The 20,113-nt window shown below is 41.1% G+C and overlaps 2 protein-coding genes across 6 annotated transcripts in view; both read left to right on the top strand.

Moving 5' to 3' along the window:
• Window positions 1-7,559, top strand: part of ddhd1a (DDHD domain containing 1a) — a 32,269-nt gene extending 24,710 nt beyond the window's left edge. For both annotated transcript variants that reach the window (XM_083792511.1, XM_083792510.1), the window contains 3 exons: window positions 650-822; window positions 1,670-1,864; window positions 2,040-7,559. In XM_083792511.1, the coding sequence (XP_083648637.1) occupies window positions 650-822; window positions 1,670-1,864; window positions 2,040-2,227 (556 nt within the window). In that variant the 3' untranslated portion in view covers window positions 2,228-7,559. The remainder of the gene's footprint in view (window positions 1-649; window positions 823-1,669; window positions 1,865-2,039) is intronic.
• Window positions 7,560-9,832: 2,273 nt separating this feature from the next.
• The window catches only part of fermt2 (FERM domain containing kindlin 2), a 51,394-nt gene continuing 41,113 nt past the window's right edge, over window positions 9,833-20,113 (top strand). For all 4 annotated transcript variants that reach the window (XM_083792101.1, XM_083792100.1, XM_083792099.1 and 1 more), the window contains exons 1-2: window positions 9,833-10,089; window positions 10,782-10,939. In XM_083792101.1, coding sequence (XP_083648227.1) covers window positions 10,783-10,939 — 157 coding nt within the window. In that variant the 5' untranslated portion in view covers window positions 9,833-10,089; window position 10,782. The remainder of the gene's footprint in view (window positions 10,090-10,781; window positions 10,940-20,113) is intronic.

Below are 20,113 nucleotides of genomic sequence, written 5' to 3'. Positions count from 1 at the left end.
CGGTAAAGGCCGTGTCGGGTCCGGGAGTCGAACCCGCGGCACACCGCGACTGGATCACCAGTCCGGTGCCCAGACCGTTACGCTACGGCCTGGGCCTATTTTTCTTTATTTAACAGGTGCCATGCACAACAGAAGTATTACGCCAGAGCTATTTAACTAACTCTGCGGTCCCTCGCCAGGAAGATGTTAAAAATAAAACAAAAGTATTGCGTTGCATTTGATAACTAAAATCGTCTGGCTGGTGATTGTTTCTTTTTGTAATTATATAGTTATTATATGATGCAATCTAAGAAGTCCCAGTGGTAGTGACTCTATACAGACACATCAGACAGTTAAAAACAATACAGTTAACAAGGTTTACAAACAATTCATCACCTATTAAACAAAATCATGCATTACATACATACTCATCTATGATTTTCACATGGCTGTAATAAATGTCTCTCTCTCTATATCTAAAAAAAGATCTGTCAAAATTGTAGTATTGTCAAAGATCCACTTACAATCTAATAGTTATTTTGAAATGATTTTCATACTGTATGTCATCATTAAGCCATAATTTATTTATTTTTAAGATGAACTGAGCTGTGTCGAAGATTATGCCAGTAAATTGCTATAGGTGTTAAATATTTTGTGCTTTCTCCATCAGGTTTAGTGCCACCACCCCAACACCATATGATGACATCCGGCCTGTCTTCTTAAACCCAGTAAAAGACACCGCATCAGACACAGAAAGCATCCCCAGCCCCAGCACATCCCCTGTCCTTCCCCGAAGACACTATGGAGAGTCTATCACCAGCCTGGGCAAGGCCAGCATACTGGGTAAAGCTCTGCAGTCACCATTCTAATATCCAATATCTAGAGTTGATCATGCACACAGAGACAACTGCTGGGTAACACATGGAATGCTGTCTTCATCCAAAGTGTTACTAGATGCTTAGAACAGCTCATCAAGTAAGACATTCAATGTTTGGGTTTACACAAACACAAAGCTGGCCATTCATTTTTAATGGCATTCAATGTTTGTCTTAACACAATGTTTGTGTTTGCAAACCCTCAAAGCTGGACATAAAAGGGGCTAGTGCCCAACAAAAATGTAGTCTAGGCCTTTTTTCTTTTCTTTTTTTCTTTCCTTTTTTTGTTCATGCTGAAATGATGCAATTGCCATTGATGTGTTATGACTCCCCATGGATAGTCACTGATGCAGACAGTGGGTGGTAGAGAGAATGACATCTCTTTCTAAAGATTGTGCTCACTCTGTAGTGTAGCTGAAATAATTTCTTTGACTAGATGACACAGTTACATCTTGAGATCTCTCTGAGATCATGCAACAAAGGCTGCTAGTTCACTAACTATTATATGAACACCTGTGTCTAACAGGGGGTGTGTCCAGGGTTGTTTTGTGTACAGCACAATATCATCACAGGGTGTCGCATACTAATAGTTTGTATGCTGTATCTGTTGTAAATTTGTGCCAGCATAGAATAGAGATGTTTAGAGATGTAAAACAAAGACTTAAGCAACTGGACTATATTTGATGTCTCCTTATGTGCTTTTTTGTTATTGCCGTTTGTTTATTATGCGTAATTGCTAACCTTTTTATATTTTCAAACCCCATAGCACCCGACTCACCTCTGTCTATCCACCTTTTCACCGTCTCTCCCTTTAGGAGCAGCCAGCATTGGAAAGGGCATTGGAGGCATCCTATTCTCTCGCTTCTCTCGCTCCAACAGCCAGCCCTCTGTATCTCTAGTGGAGGGAGGGGCCACGTCTGAGGGGGAAGAGCAGAAGAGGACAGACAGCCAATCAGCATACGGGCTCTCCACAATGGCCCAGTCCGCCTCCACCATCACTGATGCAACCTGTTAGTTTACCTACATGCTCTACATTAAATATTATCGTATCTACAGGAAAAACAGCATTTGTTATCTGTTAGAAATTTACCATGACATAAACTTGAAAATGACCTTATTTGAATTTGTACGTATTTGCTGGGTCATTGCCCTGTCGTTAACACAGCCTCTGTCTCTGTCTTCCAGTGGAGCTTGAGCGGCGCGTTGACTTTGAGCTCCGAGAGGGTATGGTGGAGAGCCGTTATTGGTCAGCGGTGACCTCACACACAGGCTACTGGTGCTCTCATGATGTAGCCCTGTTCCTGTTGACCTTCATATACACGCAGAAAGACATGCTTCCTGAACCAGCAGATGACAACCTGGAGCCTGATTGAGGCAGCATGTCTCACACACAAACACTTTCTCTCTCTCTCTCTCTCACACTTACACACACACACTTGAGCCTGGTTCATGGTGGAAGTGCGCGGGCGTGTTCCACCGCCGTGCTGTGCACGAGCTGAAATGTTCATACTCCCAGTGCATGCCTGAAATCTGTGCGTCGATAATCACTGTCACTAGGAGTGTTGCTGTAGTGAAAATAGACAAAACAAATACCTCTAAAGACGAATTAAATCAAGTAATTTCCGGTTCAAACTGTGGGCTCAAGAAAAGACAAGTTCTTGTTTATTGCTTTAAAACACAAAGGAAGACTATATGACATGAAAGCGACAGGAAGATTCTCTTCGTTTTGTCTCACATACGTAGATAGATGAAGAAATGCATTTCATCACTGTAGGATGTCTGCAAATAGTTTTGACAATTTAGGGCATTACATTTCTAATTTCTTTACACATGCAAATAAACACATGGCCCTAGTAGAAATGCAAATAGAAATAGAATATGATAGGTGGAAGCTAGATGTAAAAGGGTTACTCAGCTCTTTCTCATTTATGTAACATGGATCATTCGTGACCGCAGCATCGATGTAAACAAGGCAATATAATTGATTGGATTTGTCACATTAACATGAATGGACATCAGTCAGAGAATACAATATATTACAGAAGTGCTTTGCAGCTATTAACTTGTTATTTACACAAATACTTAACCATAGTTTTGTGGTAGGACATAAACATGGTCTACATTTAAGCCTGTATACAGCTCTAATGGTGGATTGGCAACACCCAAAAAGTGTCTCAAAGGCTGCAACTCAGGTCCTTATTATGCTTGCATATAACATTCATCAACATTCAAATTGACATTTGAAGTCACAAAGAACAGACTGTTCTTATTCGGCAGCTGTCTGTGTCAGGACAACATCTCCAGATAAAGTTTCTATATCAAATAAAACAGAAACAAAAAACTACCGTAAGTGAGTCTCAGACAAAAACATACCAAATTTCCATTTTTGGGGGGGATACATACAAATAAATAAATTCAATCTATTGGTCCATATCACAATACTTTCATGACCTACTTTTATCACTTTGCTTCAGTAAAAGCTACAAATCTTTCTAGGACGTATGTCTTGAGATTCACTTCAACTTTGGGTCTACCACCAGTCACCAGGTGGGGCTAATGACCAATTTGTGTGATCCTGACTTTTCACTTTTTAACAAAAGATTTCAAAATGTTTAAATGACATTTGTATTCAACAAGCGTTGCGAGCCTCCTTTTTTAATTTAACTTCTGTGTTTCACAGCATGGCTCCATGCCAAAAAAAAGGGGATATACAAATGTATCACAAACACTTGTTGAACCAATAATTGATTGAGGCACCAAGGTTAATTAAACAAGGTTAGGAAGCGAAGACCGTACGGTGGACTCCATGTGGACTCGCTGGAAGGAAAGAAACATGCGCAATTGAGACCAAGGAAGCTGAACGCGGAAGTGTTGGCTGCATATAGCCCATTGCGCATGATTCTTTTCTTCCATGGAGCAACATGGAGTCCACCGTACGGTCTTCGCTTCCTAACCTTATTTAATTAACCTTACCAGGCTCGCAACCCCCTCCGTGACCACTGTTGATGTCATGCTCGCAAAAACAGGCTGCACAGGGAAGTATGAACCAGGCCTTACTGACACACGCACATACACATTGCTTGGCATTTTTCCTCGCTATCTCTGGTTTTAACCTTTTAACTCCTGTGAATGATAATGACTCCTACCTGTGCTCTTAACGCACGCAGATGTTTCTCTGTATTATGGATATACAGATTTACTCACCCCAAGGGTGATGGTGTTGAACCAGGCACCCCTAAGGAGGTGATGCCTGTGCCATGGTTCAGCCCTGCCCAAAGTTATTTCACCTCTCCCACAGACTCTGCATGGAGCTTTGTGATGCACAACCCTCAACATCCGTCGGTCGACCTCGCTGTCGGCTACATCTTCATCCTTCCACGTTTTCTTATGAAATGACTCCGGTAATCATCTGAAATCAGTGACTTGAACTAAATCGGAACTTTTGAGTGCTGCTACACCTCATCAACATTGTTAGAATGCAAACACAGATACAGCAGCCTTTCGAAAGTAGTCAATGTCATTTATGTCAAATATTACAGGAACACTCCATTACTTTTCAAGCGTATTTTATTAAGTGCACAGCTATATTTGTCCAACTTTCTCTCGATCAATCAGTGAATACTACAATACACAGAAGAATGCTTCATTCTAGCTAGTAGACCTTCAATGAGAGGCAGAGGTGCAGGCAGCTGTCACTGCTGCCTTGGCTGAGGGAGAGATTGCCAGTGAGGAAGAATCTAGCTTCTAAGGCCAGTGTTTGAGTCACATGAGCGAACTCACAGCCATACATTTCATTCATGACATGGCATTTGTTCTAACAGCTACAGAAAGATCAAGTTGGAAAACATAATATATTTCCCTTTTTTATATATATATATACAGTATATATATATATATATGGCATAGTTTTATTCTTTCCCTTTAAATATTTTGGAGGGAAATGTATAGTAAAGGCTGAATAAATAACCTGTTTATTAATTTTTACTTTTCATTTCTCTGTTGCTATTTAAGTGTTGAGTTAGATTATGTTTTGTTTTGTTTTGTTTTGTTAGTTTTTTTTAAAAACCATTGAGTGACTTTTTCCATGTCGCTGTCATTCTGGAATAGTGTAACCAGCAATTCAAAAGCCATTTCCTTTTTTACATATAATAAAACACTGTTAAAAGTTCACTAAAACGGCAATTATTTATGTAATTATTTTTTCAAAGTGATGTGGTGCGCCAATTTTTATTTTACACTTTCATACTGGAAGTGTCTGTCTCTGAGAGAACAATAAGGTTTGACAAAAGACATCATAATTAAACTCTGTATGAGGTTGACAACAGGTTCAGACTGTATGACGGGGTCACGTTCTTTTCTCAGCTTGAGCCTTCACCATCTATGAAACCTTAATTTATGATGTCATGGAAGACAGTTTTAAAGCCTTGCAGGAGTAATTTAAGCAGCCATAAAAGCTTGTAAATATATTCTTATTTTCTTACAGAGGAATTTATAATTCGAACAATGAGACAAATTTTCATCTTTCTATGATGTAGTCTGAAAAGCTCTTGTCTGAATATTCAGTCTCATATGGTCTTTTCTTCACCCAGAATCCACACTTCAAACCATTTTCCTCTGTTGAGACATTATTGGAGAGACCTTTCAGCACATGTTTACATTGATATCCAACTAAAATGAATAAAACCACCATACAACTATTTTTTACAAAAGAATAATAACATACTAAATCTAATTTGTTTTCCACTCCCAGTTGGCTATAATTTATGATATAAACTTGGATCTTTTTCTTGGGCAGTAGGGTTCCACCTAGTGGCCAATTCTTTTTTTGTTTACTGTGCTGCTAGGCTTCAATAATAGAAACTTAAAATTTATCCCAAAATGTAATTCTTCTAAGATGAGACGTTTTTCTTTTTTTAATTTATTTTCCCCCAACGGCAACAACAGCCTCAGTTTTTACGCAGTTTGTTTTTGTCCACACTTATTGATTGATTATTGTTGCTGATAACTGCCTACATAACACCATTATTAACAACGTCATTTTTTTTGAGGCCATTTCCAAATGACTGAACAAATGTGTGATTGACACATTTGCATGTCTAATTGACTTGTGTACTTTTGAATCGGAATTAATCTGAATAATGAATAGGTAAAGACAGCTGGGAAATATGAAACTTGCCTTAGAATTAAGAGGGCATTTTACAGTAAACGGCCCGGGCTAGTAAAGGTTTAATGAGGATTGTTTTCTGCATGCTCCGGTTGTTTTGGTTGTTGGAGACAAACTTTGAAAAGTCATAGACGTTGATCGTGACAGTATCATGTTAATGGTAAATAGACATTAGAACAGGAAGATGTTGTAAAGGGTGCCAACTGCCAACACACATCTAAGAAAACATTTTATGTTCATCGCTTAAGAATCTAAAGTTGGTTAAAACAAAATGAGTTGTTTGTGGACTTACTATTTTTCTTTTTCTTGTTTCAGTGGCTCTAATATAATCACACAAAGTCTGCATGACATACGGTCTTTGTGGAATTGTAATTGTCAAATTTCATTATTGTCAGTGTCAAATGTTATTTCTTTACTGTTATTTTAATGTATTTTATTGTCATCAAAGCCTAGCCTGATTTGATATGGTGCAAGCCACTGCTTTACTATGTCATACTCAGTCAAGGGCTGTGGAGTTGACAACCAATGAATGGATTCAATTTATTGGTATTTAATGCACTTGGAAGGACCACTGCAGATACATGTATGTGATGAGAGGGGACTAATTGTCTGAAGAAAACCCAGATCAGACAGACTTTTTAGAGGACTACACAAGTGGCTGGGAAGTTGTGAAAGATATTTGAAAGGAGAGAAAAGTATATACGTGGAAGTGTTTCTGTAAATGTGATCCTTGCACATACTCATCAGCTATGAATGGCACAGAATGCTTTAGAAAAGGCACTTGTGTTGCATTTATTTGTTCAGGCTGTAAGTAACAAAGCTATGGCAGGTAGGAGGTCAATGCGGTCAATGATTGTAGCTCTTGTTTCAACAGAAGTTGTTACACAGAGCCAGGCATTGAACTGACCTTGAGGACCTGATATGTTTGTCCTATAATGCAAGCACCTCTGCTACATTAATTTAGTGTGTGAAATATGATCTTTATAAATCAATACAAATCCTCACAGGGTGTTATGTTAACCCTCAACTATTAATCAAGCACAGAATCCTAATTATGTTCAGTTTCAACTTGCTCTCAGAACTTTAGCGTCTCGTCTTTTAACTGGATGCAATAAGAGGGCAACATCGTCTAAACATGTAGAGGATTTGTTTTGATTATGCATATTAGCATCTATGGTGCAGCTATGTAAGTTCTTGAGGTGTTGAAGGGTATTCTGTCCTCTGTAAGGGCATCACAAAAACTTAAGTAAATGTTTGCTGTTGCAATTATATTCAACATTGTGGGCGAGAGCACGGCGAAGCCATGGGCTGATTGAGTTAAAATCAGGTGCTGTTATAGTTTTGTCTGTAGTTAATTTAAATATTAATAATTAATCTTTAATTTCTTGAGGACTGTTACTTTAACATTGAAAGGATGTGCTGGAACGTGTTTTGTTTGTCTCTAGAGCTGCTGTGCAATAACCCATGCCTGTAATGATTCAAACTGCCATCTGAAGCAATGTATTTATTTCCTTTTATTAAAACATTTCTTTTCGATACAATGACTACTTTTTCTTCTCAGAATATTTGTTAGGAACAGAGTAGCAGGATATTACAGAGACATTATGAGGCAGCTAGCTTTATAATATTCAGGATTCTTTCTTTGGAGAACAATAGAGCTGTTCATCTGAACCTTGGATCAAATTCTTTCCGAGGCACCCCAAGGCATACATGAATGACAAAGCTAATTGGTAGTGCATGAATAAGCCTATTGTAACTCTCCACCATGGTTCCAATATGAGATACTAATGCAGTCATGTAACATCTGCAGATGTCAGGCTCACAGATGGGACCAGTTATAGTGTATTCGATTCTGCTCTTCTGTGTTTGGCCAGTAGAGGTCAGTCACCAATAGGGAAACTCAATGATGCAATAGGGAACAATGGCCCCATTTGACCATCTGCTGCTTGCTGCCTTAATAGTTCATGTCCATAGATGAGTGCTTTATTGTGACAGTTAGCAATATGCCCAGCTGTGGTCTTTTGTTTTGCCAATTGAGTAGCAAATGGGGGATACATGTATTTTGACAGTGTGTTACTAACCTACTGTTGAATCTATTATATTATCATCCAAACTAGATGCAGTAGGCTAATTGCATGTCTACTGTTTAACTTACCATACACATAATAGGTTTTCTGAGATCATAAGGTCACACACACACACACACACACACACACACACACACACACACACACACACACACACACACACACACACACACACACGCACACACACACACACACACACACACACACACACACACACAGTGGCAGCCTCTACTTCTACTACGTTTCTTGTCTCCTTCCCTCAATCTGACTCCCCTGCTCTGCATCTGACTCTAATGTTTACCCTGCAATTAAAACACAGCCTATAAAAGGCAATGGGTCCGCTGCCAGACACTGACGAGGGGGGTCAGAACTGCAGGGAGAGAGGTTATAAATTGCTTTGATGCAGACCATAGTCTGAAGGCCCAAATTCCTGGGCTTGGAAGCATGGAGCTCTTGAGCTGGAGGCTTGAGACCTGGAGCTAGTGAGTGCACCAGGGGTCCAAGCCAGAAACCCTGATGATTCATGATTCTTCATCACCGCCAACCGTCCACTTGGAGTGTGTTCTGCCTCTACTGTGAGGAGTAATGCAATGGAAAGAAAGGAGACAGCAGCCTTTCTCTTTTCTTGCCAATCTGGCCATTTGCATACGTGCTTTTGACTGTATCGGATCATAAATATTTCATTCTCCATCTGAAGCAGTGCAGGAATTTGTGGCCTCTGGGTTTCTTGTTCTGTTTAAAGTTGAAAGATGTGAAATTCCACACACTGATGATATGTCATTCCATTGTTAACACAGATTACCAATCCTCTCTGTCTTCACAGATATGGGTGATTTACTGGGCTTTTAGAGATCTGCTCAAACCATTTCAGGGGATAAACTTGTTGACCCCTGCGAGGTTGTTTTGCTTTAAATTGTTTATTGATTAGATTAAATGGAAGACTCATGCAAAACTATATTAGTTTATATTAGAGTTACAAAGTTTAATACAGATGCAATCTGTCTGATTTTGGGCTTGTTTTTGTTTTATGCCTGGAGCTCTTCTCAAACCATTTATAGTATGTTGGGGGTGATGATTAGTAATTCGTTTATTGGTTTATAATGGAAGACTGGTGTATTTACAATAGTATAAAAATTGTCTTTAGTTTTAATATTCATCCTTTTTACACACACACACACACACACACACACACACACACACACACACACACACACACACACACACACACACACATCCATAAACTCCAAAATGTATCTGATGCGTTAATAAAACATTAGATCATTTGTCAGAACATTATTTAGTGATGATATTAAACCCTTTATTATGGTGATTTATAACTAGGCTGAATGCAGTGGCACTGCAGTTCAGTTGCAGTCTCTCTCTGCTTATTTCCATAAAAGGCAGTGATATTTTATGTTCTTTTTCCTTTTCTCCAGCCCCAAATTGTTGATTGTTCTCCTTGGGGAGTTTGGAGAAAATGGGTAAGAAAACAGAGTCTATTTGTGGGCATATACTGTCGAACATATGGCTGAATTTCTGGAGACGGAGAGACCCACGTAATCGTATAGACCACTGACAAAGAGGGGGACACATCACACATGGGCAAACGAACGAATTGAAAGAAATAACCCACTGTTCTCGACTCGAGTCGTGCGCAATATAGAGGTCTTAAGAATAAAGTGCAGGGGGACAGGGGGAGCCACTAGGCTCGCAGTATGAAAGGAAAAGTGGGATTGGAGCAGTGACGTTATCTGACTGCTGGAAAGAGGGAGGGAGAAAGAGGGACGGCTGGACTCCATTAGCCGAAGCCTGCCTGCCTGCCTGCTTGCCTGGGGAAACAGTTTGGGATACTTCACCGAGTTCTCTGGGATACTTTTTCTTTCTAAAAACCCTCTATACATGAATTAAAAGGGGGGAACCTGTTGGTTATCGCAACGTCGACAGTTTGAGTGGTTTTTGTGATTGGCTTGTTGCATTTGTGAAGGTGAGTGGACAGATTTACATTTTCGCCCTCAAAGCGTAGCGCGTACGCTGGTATGAATTATGAAAACATTGAGTTTTGACGTGGTTTTTCCCGCACTTTAGCAACTAAATTAAATGTACGCGTCTGTTGATAGCTATTTTGCAAACGTATGCGTGCTGTTGTCCAATTTACACACACTCTCTCAAACGAACTTAGTCTTTGAATGACCGAGCAGCCTATAGTCTACTCAGTAGCTCTCGTTTGGCTCTGCTTACGTAATTAACTTCTTTGCCTATTTGTAAGAGTACGTTTACCGTTACTTTTGAACAGGTGAACAGGCACATATTTGCTTATAGGACAGGAATGACGTCTTCATTGAACTTTAGCACGACCAGGCCTGGCCTTTGTTCAGTTTTGTTATTGATTTGCGTGTGTTTTGATCACTAGGTCGCTCTTGTTGAATCAAAGCACGACTTGCACACCAAAGATACATTTTAACTTTCTGCCAGTACGTGTACAAGTACAAGGGCACGTCACATTCCAACTTAATGATAGGCGACACGGTGATGTCTTCTAAAATAAGATTATGAACCGATTCGACACACAACAAGCCTTGCATGAGTCTGTCTTTGAAGAAGGTCAACGGGTTTATAGTGACCCGGTGTGATTTATTTTCCTCCACTCCTTTCCTAACTTTTTGACTGTTTTGACAGGATGGCGTTGGACGGGATTCGGATGGCGGATGGCCATTATGCCGATGGGACATGGGAGCTGAAGATGCACGTTACCGACCTGAAAAGGGACGTGTCTCTGAGGATCACTGGGGAGATCCACATCGGCGGCGTCATGCTCAAACTCGTGGAGAAACTTGGTAAGATGTCAAAGCAGCTGCATACAGTGTATTTACGCAGGACATATTTGTCAATTTGTGCACCCTCTGCAAAGTTAACTTTCTTACATTGTGACGTTCTGGTGTTCATTTTAAGTTATTAATTAATTCACAACACTCACATTCTCACACTCAATTGCTTTTAAGTGTGAGAATATTGATCTAAGATGATTTTCTTATGATATGCTTGATAATATGGTTATGGCCAATGATATGTTTACCCTTGACCTCTGCTCATAACGTCCCTCACCCAGCTGCGGCAGGTTAGTGTGTCAATGACCGGCTGTGTTATCAGTTCATATTTCTGACTGAGGCTGTAAATTCCTCTTGCAACATGGTTACTTACTTCTCTGACAGCCAACGTAAACATAGCTGTTGAATGCACAACTGAATTGTCTCTGAAACATGGAGAGCTAAGGTTTCGATTCAATTGAGCTTCTCAAACCTTTTCATGGAGATGATGCTATCAGTCAGGAATGCTTCTGTCATTCATTGTCAGTACTACTACTGATGATATGGTGTCTACAGTAGCTACAGCAAACATGGAATGGATTGACACCATGCAGGAACAAGAAGACTTATGAATAAAATTCCCACTTTCCCCCAATGCACTCAGATGTTTTTTAACTTGCCATTTTTTGCCTTTCAACAAAAAAATGATGATTTTGTGATTTTATGATTTTACACAGCGAGTGTCAAAATTGACCCCTAGCATCTGTGCAGGACCCTCTTATGGTCCACTAGTGCAAAATCACTCTCTCCATCTATATTCATGCATTCACATTTCTGTGAAAATCAATGCACTTAGCTGTTAGCCAACTCTTTCTAGCCAGCTGAACAGTGATTTTGTGTACAGCGGATGCAGAAAGGTCAATGGTGGCGACAGTGTGCTTCAGTGAGTGACAGTGTGCTATGGGTGGATGGCACCACAAATGCTCAACATTCCTGCAGCGCTCCAAGGTTTTGTTTTTAATTCCCTGCCTGTGGACCTGTTTTTAGCTCTCCTGTTAAGAGCTCCACATAATTGAGGTCTTTGTTCTCTGTGGTCTTCTATGCTGAGCAGCAGCTAGGCTAAACTAGGCTCATATGCAACGTTGTCACCGCATGTGGGCCGCCATGAATTCACTGGACTTCCCACTAGAATTTGGTTGTGCACTAGCATTGTTTTTGTGCACATGCATGGTTTCTGTTAATGCTGGACTTCGTTCTGAAGGGTATCATATTTCTTAATGTATTATTTATTATAGGTTGTGCTTAGTTGTCAGAGTGGCTATTATTATGTAATAACTAATAATAACTGTGTAATATGTTTTGGTTTTTATTTATTAGGGTGTGTTTAAAATGGCTAAATGGCAATTATCTATATTAGCTGCTGCAAAGATGTGAATGTTACATTGATGTCAATAAGCTCAGCTGTAGGTTTCTTGAAACAATGAATCATTCATTTCTAATGGCTATAGTGACTCTTCTACAGGCTTTTCTTTGTTTACTTTTGTGTCCTTTCCCAACCTGGGTTCCAGAATATTTATGAACACTTGGACAGTTATGGAATAACTCAATCTTATCAGATAGTGATCCCCGAAACTGCATCTTATCAAACATGGGTCTGCAGGCTGCATATATTTGGCGGTCCTTGACACTCAAAATGTTGGGAACCACTGCTTTGTGACATCCTTTGGTTTTAAATGGCATAAAGGCCCCTTTTCCACCGGTTGTGAACAGGATCTGTTCTTTTAGGTTCTTAGTCCATGAGCCAGAGCTCCAAAATTGGGACGTTAATTATGGATTGAGTGTGCAAAACCATACCTACATTAAATTGTTTATTGGGTCAATATAAGTAAGTTAATATGATAAAAAAATAGAAAATATGAAAAAGCTACTACTGTGGAAGGGTTATCTTATATTAATTTACTTATATTGATCCTATAAACAATTTAATATAGGTATGGTTTTGCCCACTCAATCCATAATTAACATTCCAATTTTGGAGGTCTGGCTCATGGACTAAGTACCAAAAAGAACTGAACCGGTTCCCAACCGGTGGAAAAGGGGCAGAAGAGAACTTGGTCATTTTGGTAAAGGTCATCATTTCATTGGCAGGTATTTGTGTTGACACATCTTATCTTTCGCTGCTTCAAGCCAGTTGATTTCTCCTGTTGCTTGGAGTCTGCATGTCGACTGTTGACAAATATTTGGATTTGTCAAACGATGTTGTTGATCACACTATTTGGTTCATTTCCTTCCCTTATGGGTACTTACTACTTAGATAAGCGCTATATATATATACCGGTACATTTGAGCTATTAAAATATCAAGGTCTTTTCACCATTGCATGTCATGCAGTGAAAGATGCTGTTCGTGTATTTCTGCTAAATCTTTGTGCCGGTCAGATGGTATCTCACATTCATTGGACATTTCATTTGACTTTTACCTCCCTCCTGTCTTGAGTCAACAGGTTGTTTTCCATTGTAATCATTAACCCACGCTTAACATAGATTTCACACATGGCCTCACTCTGTAGAAGATCCTCTGTGTTAATTTAACAAAATTGACCTGTAAAGAAATATAAATGAACACTGTGTAGTGTGTACAATGACTTTGTTGTGACACACAGTTCAACCTGCAATGAAAATCTGTTGCTTTATCAGTATTATGGTCAGAATAATCCAGCTCTGCTCCTAGTAGCACATCATCTTGTGTGTGGACTGTCAGCACCATGTGCATCACTCCTCATGATAATTATTGAAAGAAACCATTTTTAGTCTAAACGGAATGCTTCATATTGTTACTGTAGCTCTCACAAGAGGTGTGTGTGTGTGTGTGTGTGTGTGTGTGTGTGTGTGTGAGATTTTTGAATTTGAGGGATGAAGAGAATAACAGACGTGACAGGAGAACATCCACTTCTCCAGTGACGCAAGGCAATAACTAGTACAACTGTGGTGGTTGGAGGTGTTCTTTCTGCTCTTCTATTGAGAGATTTAGACCTTGTGGTCAGGTAGGAAAGGAGTGGTACTGCCTGAAGATCAATGTGCAATATCTCCACTGGCCAAGCAGGCGTTTTGTCTCTGTGCAACAAAGTTTGCCGTCCGTGCAGGAATCCTGGGTTTGTATCCTGAGTAGGACATATATGTTATGGAATGCAATGTTGCACAGTTCAGAACAGTCCCCTGAACATCACCGGTTGGAGGCTACACACAGTTTGTGTACACATGCACGTTACTGTGGCAATGTGCACAGGGACACGTAGATACAGTAGATCACCACACAGTATTGGCAGGCAACTCCTTCGTCCCAGACAGGACGTCCTGGTGCAATAATAACCATCTGTGACCTTCTGTTTGTGTGACAGTCTCTCTCTCTCTCTCTCTCTCTCTCTCACACACACACTCACACTCACACACACTCAGGACAGTGGTCCTTGTCATAAGACAAGGACCACTTGTGACTCAACAACTACTCTCTACAAAGGTGACGGACAGTGCTGTAATGTTCTCTCTGTGGCTGTGTGACATTGTGTGCATCAGTAGGTGGGTGTTTTGCACACACATGCCTGTGTGGAACATGCCTCAGTCAGCAGCAGCAGCCCCTGATTGGGTTGATGATGGATTGTGCTATCCGGAGGAATACATAGTAGTATTTGTGCATGAGTATCCCACACGTGACGAAGGGTTGGGTTGGTTGTGTGTGTGTGGGTGTGTTCCTCTTCCCACATCATGATGTGTTCTGATTCCAGCTTCCAGCTCTTCCTGTGAGCTACAGGTCTTCTGCTCCACATCGCAGGCCTCAGTTGGCCTTCTTCTGGAAATGAAGTAACCATTTGCAAGCTGGTGTCCTCTTTTAGGCATATTATTATACAGTAGGTGAAAATCCTTAAAAAAATTGCAGATCTACAAGCTCACAATGTATCAGACACAAAGCGATGCGTTACAAGCTTGTAGATCTGCTATTTTTGCAAATAATTGCTCAACATAATTGCGACATTCGATAAAATAGGGCTTAAGTGGTTAAATAGACAAATGCCAGGAAAGCACTTTGTAGTATACTGTATCTTTATTGATCAGTGTCCATTTCCCCCGCAATGCTTCAGAGGAGAGCAGTATTTAAGCTCAACTGATTGAAATCCCCCATCACCCACCACTTCTCTCTCTCTCACTCACTCTCTCTCTCTCTCACTCTTACCTCCCTTGGTAGTGTCTCCTAACTTTGCTTTGATTCTAAAAGCCTATGCCATTAAGATGTGGGAGAATAATACAAACATTTTTCAAATGCCATCAGCTGTTGGGAGTTTTATTTGATCAAGAAAAGCAGTCCTCCTCAATGCTCTGGTGCTTTTATCATCAGGTCTGTTTGTAGGCTTTAGGTTTTGGTGCACATCTACACTGCTAATGCTATAAGAGAGAGTACATTACAGATGCTTGAGTTGGAAGGTTTTGTTCCCCCTTGTCCCCCCTAGTCTATGTACATCAAGACTATACATCAAAAACTGTTCTCCTAATTGGGTAAACCTACTAGAAGTACCTTGTTATTCCCTCCACACTCCTAAATCATTTCACCCACCGTGGCTTTGCCTTTTTCCAATCATCTGTAAAGGACCCATACGGTGGTCTGCCGTGTTAAGCCAACTGTTTGACAAAGCATACTATGCTTTGTCAAACATTAGTTTGACAACTTATTAGGGAGTTATTAGTTTGTTTTATTGTCATGGAAGCTATTGGATTTTATTGGTTTATTTTTGTTTTAAGTATATTGTTTTAAGGCATGTTTTGATTTGAAAAGTCTTGGTGAAAATGGTCCCTAAAGAAACCAAATATTTTGCCAGCATTGACTCAATTATTCTGCAAGTACCAAGTATTACTAATACCGAATAATTCTTTTTTTTGCTGATGTTATGACTATTTTTGGGCATGTTTACATTTACTCCATTAAAAAGATATGGAACTAGAAAAAGTGCCCTTCCGGGCACAGGTCTCCACCAGGTTATCCACAGATCTGTGCAGTTAGAGGTAAAAACACTTTTCGGCCAGTTATAGCGCCACCTTGAGGCTGAGTTGAAATTGTTCATGTGGCATTTCGTCCTCGGCCTAGTGGGAATGTGGGTGCACAATTTCAGGGAAATCACGCGATGTGTTCATGATTTGCAGCATTTTGTTTGAAACTGAGCACTCCTGTGAACTTTGGAAGCCAATCTTAACCAATCAGGATGGAGTGTGATAAATCTGAAAGAACCGTTTCGTTGAATGGCTCTAGAGAGACTGTGTACCAATTTGCGTGATGTTTGGACAAAATCTGTAGGTGTACTGTGCAAAAACTTGTTTTGCACAAAGCGGCCTCTTGGTGGCGCTATAACAGGCCGTTGTGGAAAGTTTGGGGCAGAGGTTCATCGTTGGCATCCAGGGAGTGTGTGTGCAAAATTTGGCATCGACCGGGTTAACGGTGAAGTTTTTGCACAAAGCGGCCTCTTGGTGGCGCTATAACAGGCCGTTCTGGAAAGTTTGGGGCAGAGGTTCATCGTTGGCATCCAGGGAGTGTGTGTGCAAAATTTGGCATCGACCGGGTTAACGGTGGCCGAGATTAGCCTGTCACGGACACACGGACGGACGGACGGACGGACGGACGGACGGACGGACGGACACACACACAAACGGACGGACGGAGTGCAAAACATACTCTCCCCACATGCCTTCGGCCTGGTGGAGACAAAAATGGTACCCCCACCACCACCATAGATGATGATTACTGTCATTTCGGCTTGTGATGATCAAGGAACTGTAGCTTAAACGGCTATTTCATCTGTTCCAAGGGTAAGATTAGAAAGGCCTTAAATATAAATAAAGTTAATGCAACCAAGTAAAGAAAATGTTTTGGGAGATAAGGGCCAGCATTTTGGTTTCTAACGGTGATTCTACTGTCTGTCCTGGATGTACTGTCTCTGTTCAGCCTCAACTAGACAGCTGAGGAGGGGGAAGTGGCAGCACTGTGCTGGGCAGGAGGAGGGAATGAGGGGAGGCTCTGAGAGGGGGAGGAAAGGGAGGATCTGGAGAGTGAGGAGTGTGTAGGACCAGTCAGTCTCTCTCTCTCTCTCATCGTGACGTACCCGCAGTGCTAGAATTCCATAAAAGTCTTCGGTGAAGCAGGAAATGACTTCCAGGGTTTGGCATGTTGTTCTCTGGTCGCTGCCGTCATCCCTGGATTCCCTGCAGCCTGCTTCATCTCTCGTTTGTCTCTCTCACTCTCTGTATCTTTAAAGCTTTCTCACCTTTAACACAGTTTCTCCTACCCAGTTGATTTATGTTTTTTTCCCCTCCATTATTTTCTCATTAAAAATACACAGACACAAATGGATAAATAATTGATACCGTCAACTTACACAGCCTTGTGGCCATTCCCTTTTACATAATTAGCAAAAATAAACTTCCTCTTTTGCTTGATCAGCTGCCAGTTTCCATTAGTGTTCCCCTGGTTCAGATATATGTATGCTGGCTTGTGAGAGTTCCATACATGGAACTACACCAAACAAATTGGTCAAGTGAGATTTTGAAAGCGTGGTAGAAAATGTGGTAGTTTTACAGACGGGGGCCAACAGTTTGTTGGCTGCTGCTGTCTGTTACTGGCCAACCACACAGATCTTTCCCTAGATGTCGGGGAAAATGTATATTTCACATTTGAGATGACCTACATTTTTGCATTGGTAGTTGTATCGATTATGAATGGCAACCCATAATCATTTTTCTGGTGGGCTGTGTTAACAAGCCATATGGGAAATGTGTTTGCAGTTACCCTCTGACATTTATTTGATGTGTGTTAAGGACCGTTAGTCACAAGCATTTCTCATAGAACGGAAATGTTTAATTTGGTTTGGAGAGCCAAACATCAACAAGCTAAAAAATCTGGATTAGTTGCTGTGATATTTCATTATATTCCACTCTGAACGACTAGTTAAAACTGTTGTGGTACTTTTGTGGTGCCATGTCTTACGGTAGCCATGTCTGCTCTGCTGGAGGTGGTGGTGGCGGCTGGAGGAAGATGGCCTCTGTTTGACAATGGAGCACAGGCTTCGTTAGGAAACCGACGTGATTTAACACAGGATGCTTGACTTCCTGTGGGCTTTTTTTGTATGGCTTGTCCCTCCTGGCTTCCCTCCCTCCGTCTCCCTCTTGCAATGTTCAGGGGCCTTTATAGAAAATGATGATGCCTTCCCAAGAATCTGTTGGGCTGAGGGAAAGGAGGGTCTTCTGTGCCTGCAAAGAGTTAGATGAACAGATGAGATAAGCCTCTCTTTCCTCTGCAGCAGTGAGCAGTGAATAGCTCTCATGTCTTGCTTCAGGAGAGTGGTGACTCTTTGTTAGGGGGGGCCGTATGCAATTTCTCGTCTTTCATATAATCTAGTCATGACGAGAGGTTCAGAAATCGGATGTATTGCATTACCTTGTTTTACAAGAATCATTGATCATGAGCGTGGAGCTATCCCTATCCCCAAGGTTTCTCACTACAGAGTGAGAGATGGCCTGGTCAGTATGATGGCACTGCTTTCTAATCTATCTAATCTATCTAACAGGAAGTAGTTAGCCTAAGTAGTAGCCCTGCCCATGCCAGAGCTTTCCTGTTACACTGGCAATATCCTGCTGTGATTTAACAGCTACACACTTACACACACGGACAGGAGCTGCCCCCCAAGATGAAACCCCAAACAAATTCTTGTCAATTGAAAAATGAACCTGAAATTGTGGTTGAAAAACGTACAACTTGCTCGCTGTTCATTTTCTTGGAAGGTTCATTGTGCTCTAAAAACAGGCAGGCAGATTTAATTAGTTATGTTTGACATCTCAAACACGCAGTGAAACCAATTTTCGCTGGGAATCTTGGACTGTTGTCTTTTTGTCCCTCCTCTCCCTGTAGCAACAGGAGTTGTCAATCCTGTGAAGAGAAATGTCAGAGCACTGCATTGTTGTTGCAACACCACACACCTGCAGGCCAATGGAGTAAATTGATCTGGAGTTTTTTGTTTATTTCTTCAGGCTGAGTTTCATTCATTTGAAGTCTCCCCTCCCCTCAGCCTGTCTCTGTACTCTTTCTTTTCATACTTCTATAGCAACCAAATACTAGGTGTTCATTTTTTACAACCTAGGTTGGTATACCACAACAAGCTTCTTGTAAAAGCAGTCATTTGGACGCAGAGTCGGCAAAGATACCGGTAGATAGAACTGATAGAAAGCAGATGCATTTACGCCAAACCTCCTGTACCTGTATACTGGTTCCCTCATTTCTCAGTGTTCCATAATATGCACATGCCCTGCACCGTCTCGGTTATGTTCTTCTGGTTCTAATAGTCTAGGTCACGTCAATTTCTCCAATGTATAGTCTGTGGTCTGTGTGGCAACTGCCAATATTTACCTTGGCTTTAGGCCTACCGAGAGTCTAGCTTGCATATTGGAATCTTCCCTCTAACTTATAGAATCTCCTTAGATCCTCTGAGGAGAGTAGTATGTGATTGAGGGTAAACAGTGCTGGCTATGAGGGGAAATTTAAAGAGCTGGTGTGTCACAGAAGGATACAGGCTACCTATCCTGTCTCCCTGTCCTCAGGGGTGCACACATACAGGCTACCTATCCTGTCTCCCTGTCCTCAGGGGTGCACACAAACAGGACTGGCTTGCAGGATGGATAGATGGATGCAAGGGAGGATAAGTAACGTCTTTCTGCTCCATTGCTCCATCTAAGGCCAGGAGTTGCAGAGTAATGTAATTACTGAACGGATCGGTGAACACCTAATTGTATAAAGCTGGGCCAGGGCGAGCCCCCCCTATTGTTTTGCTGTGTTTGGATTATGACACAAATGGATACAAACTATCTCTCTCTGAGGAGGCCCTAGCTAATAGCCTGCTAGCCTCTCCTCCCAAAGCCTCAAAGCAAGAGAGTTACTGCTGTGCTCCTCCTTCCGAAAAGATTGTCCAATACATTTTAAAGTAATGACGCTTTTTACAGCCTAGACGACCTTACGGGCTTATGCAAAGGTAGACAGATTTGCAGAACTGACATCCTATAATGGGTATAGCCTAGTTTTTGAGGGGCGCTGGCCCCTCCTATATATAGGTTTAATGTTTGTCTTCAGTTCAATGTTTGTTTTGTAAACTCCATTGACAATGAAGGGAACATTTTA

Source organism: Protomyctophum parallelum, assembly GCF_964188405.1.
Source record: "Protomyctophum parallelum genome assembly, chromosome: 20".
NCBI lineage: Eukaryota > Metazoa > Chordata > Actinopteri > Myctophiformes > Myctophidae > Protomyctophum > Protomyctophum parallelum.
Note: the sequence above shows the minus strand (reverse complement) of the source record. Positions and strands in the feature narration are given on the sequence as shown.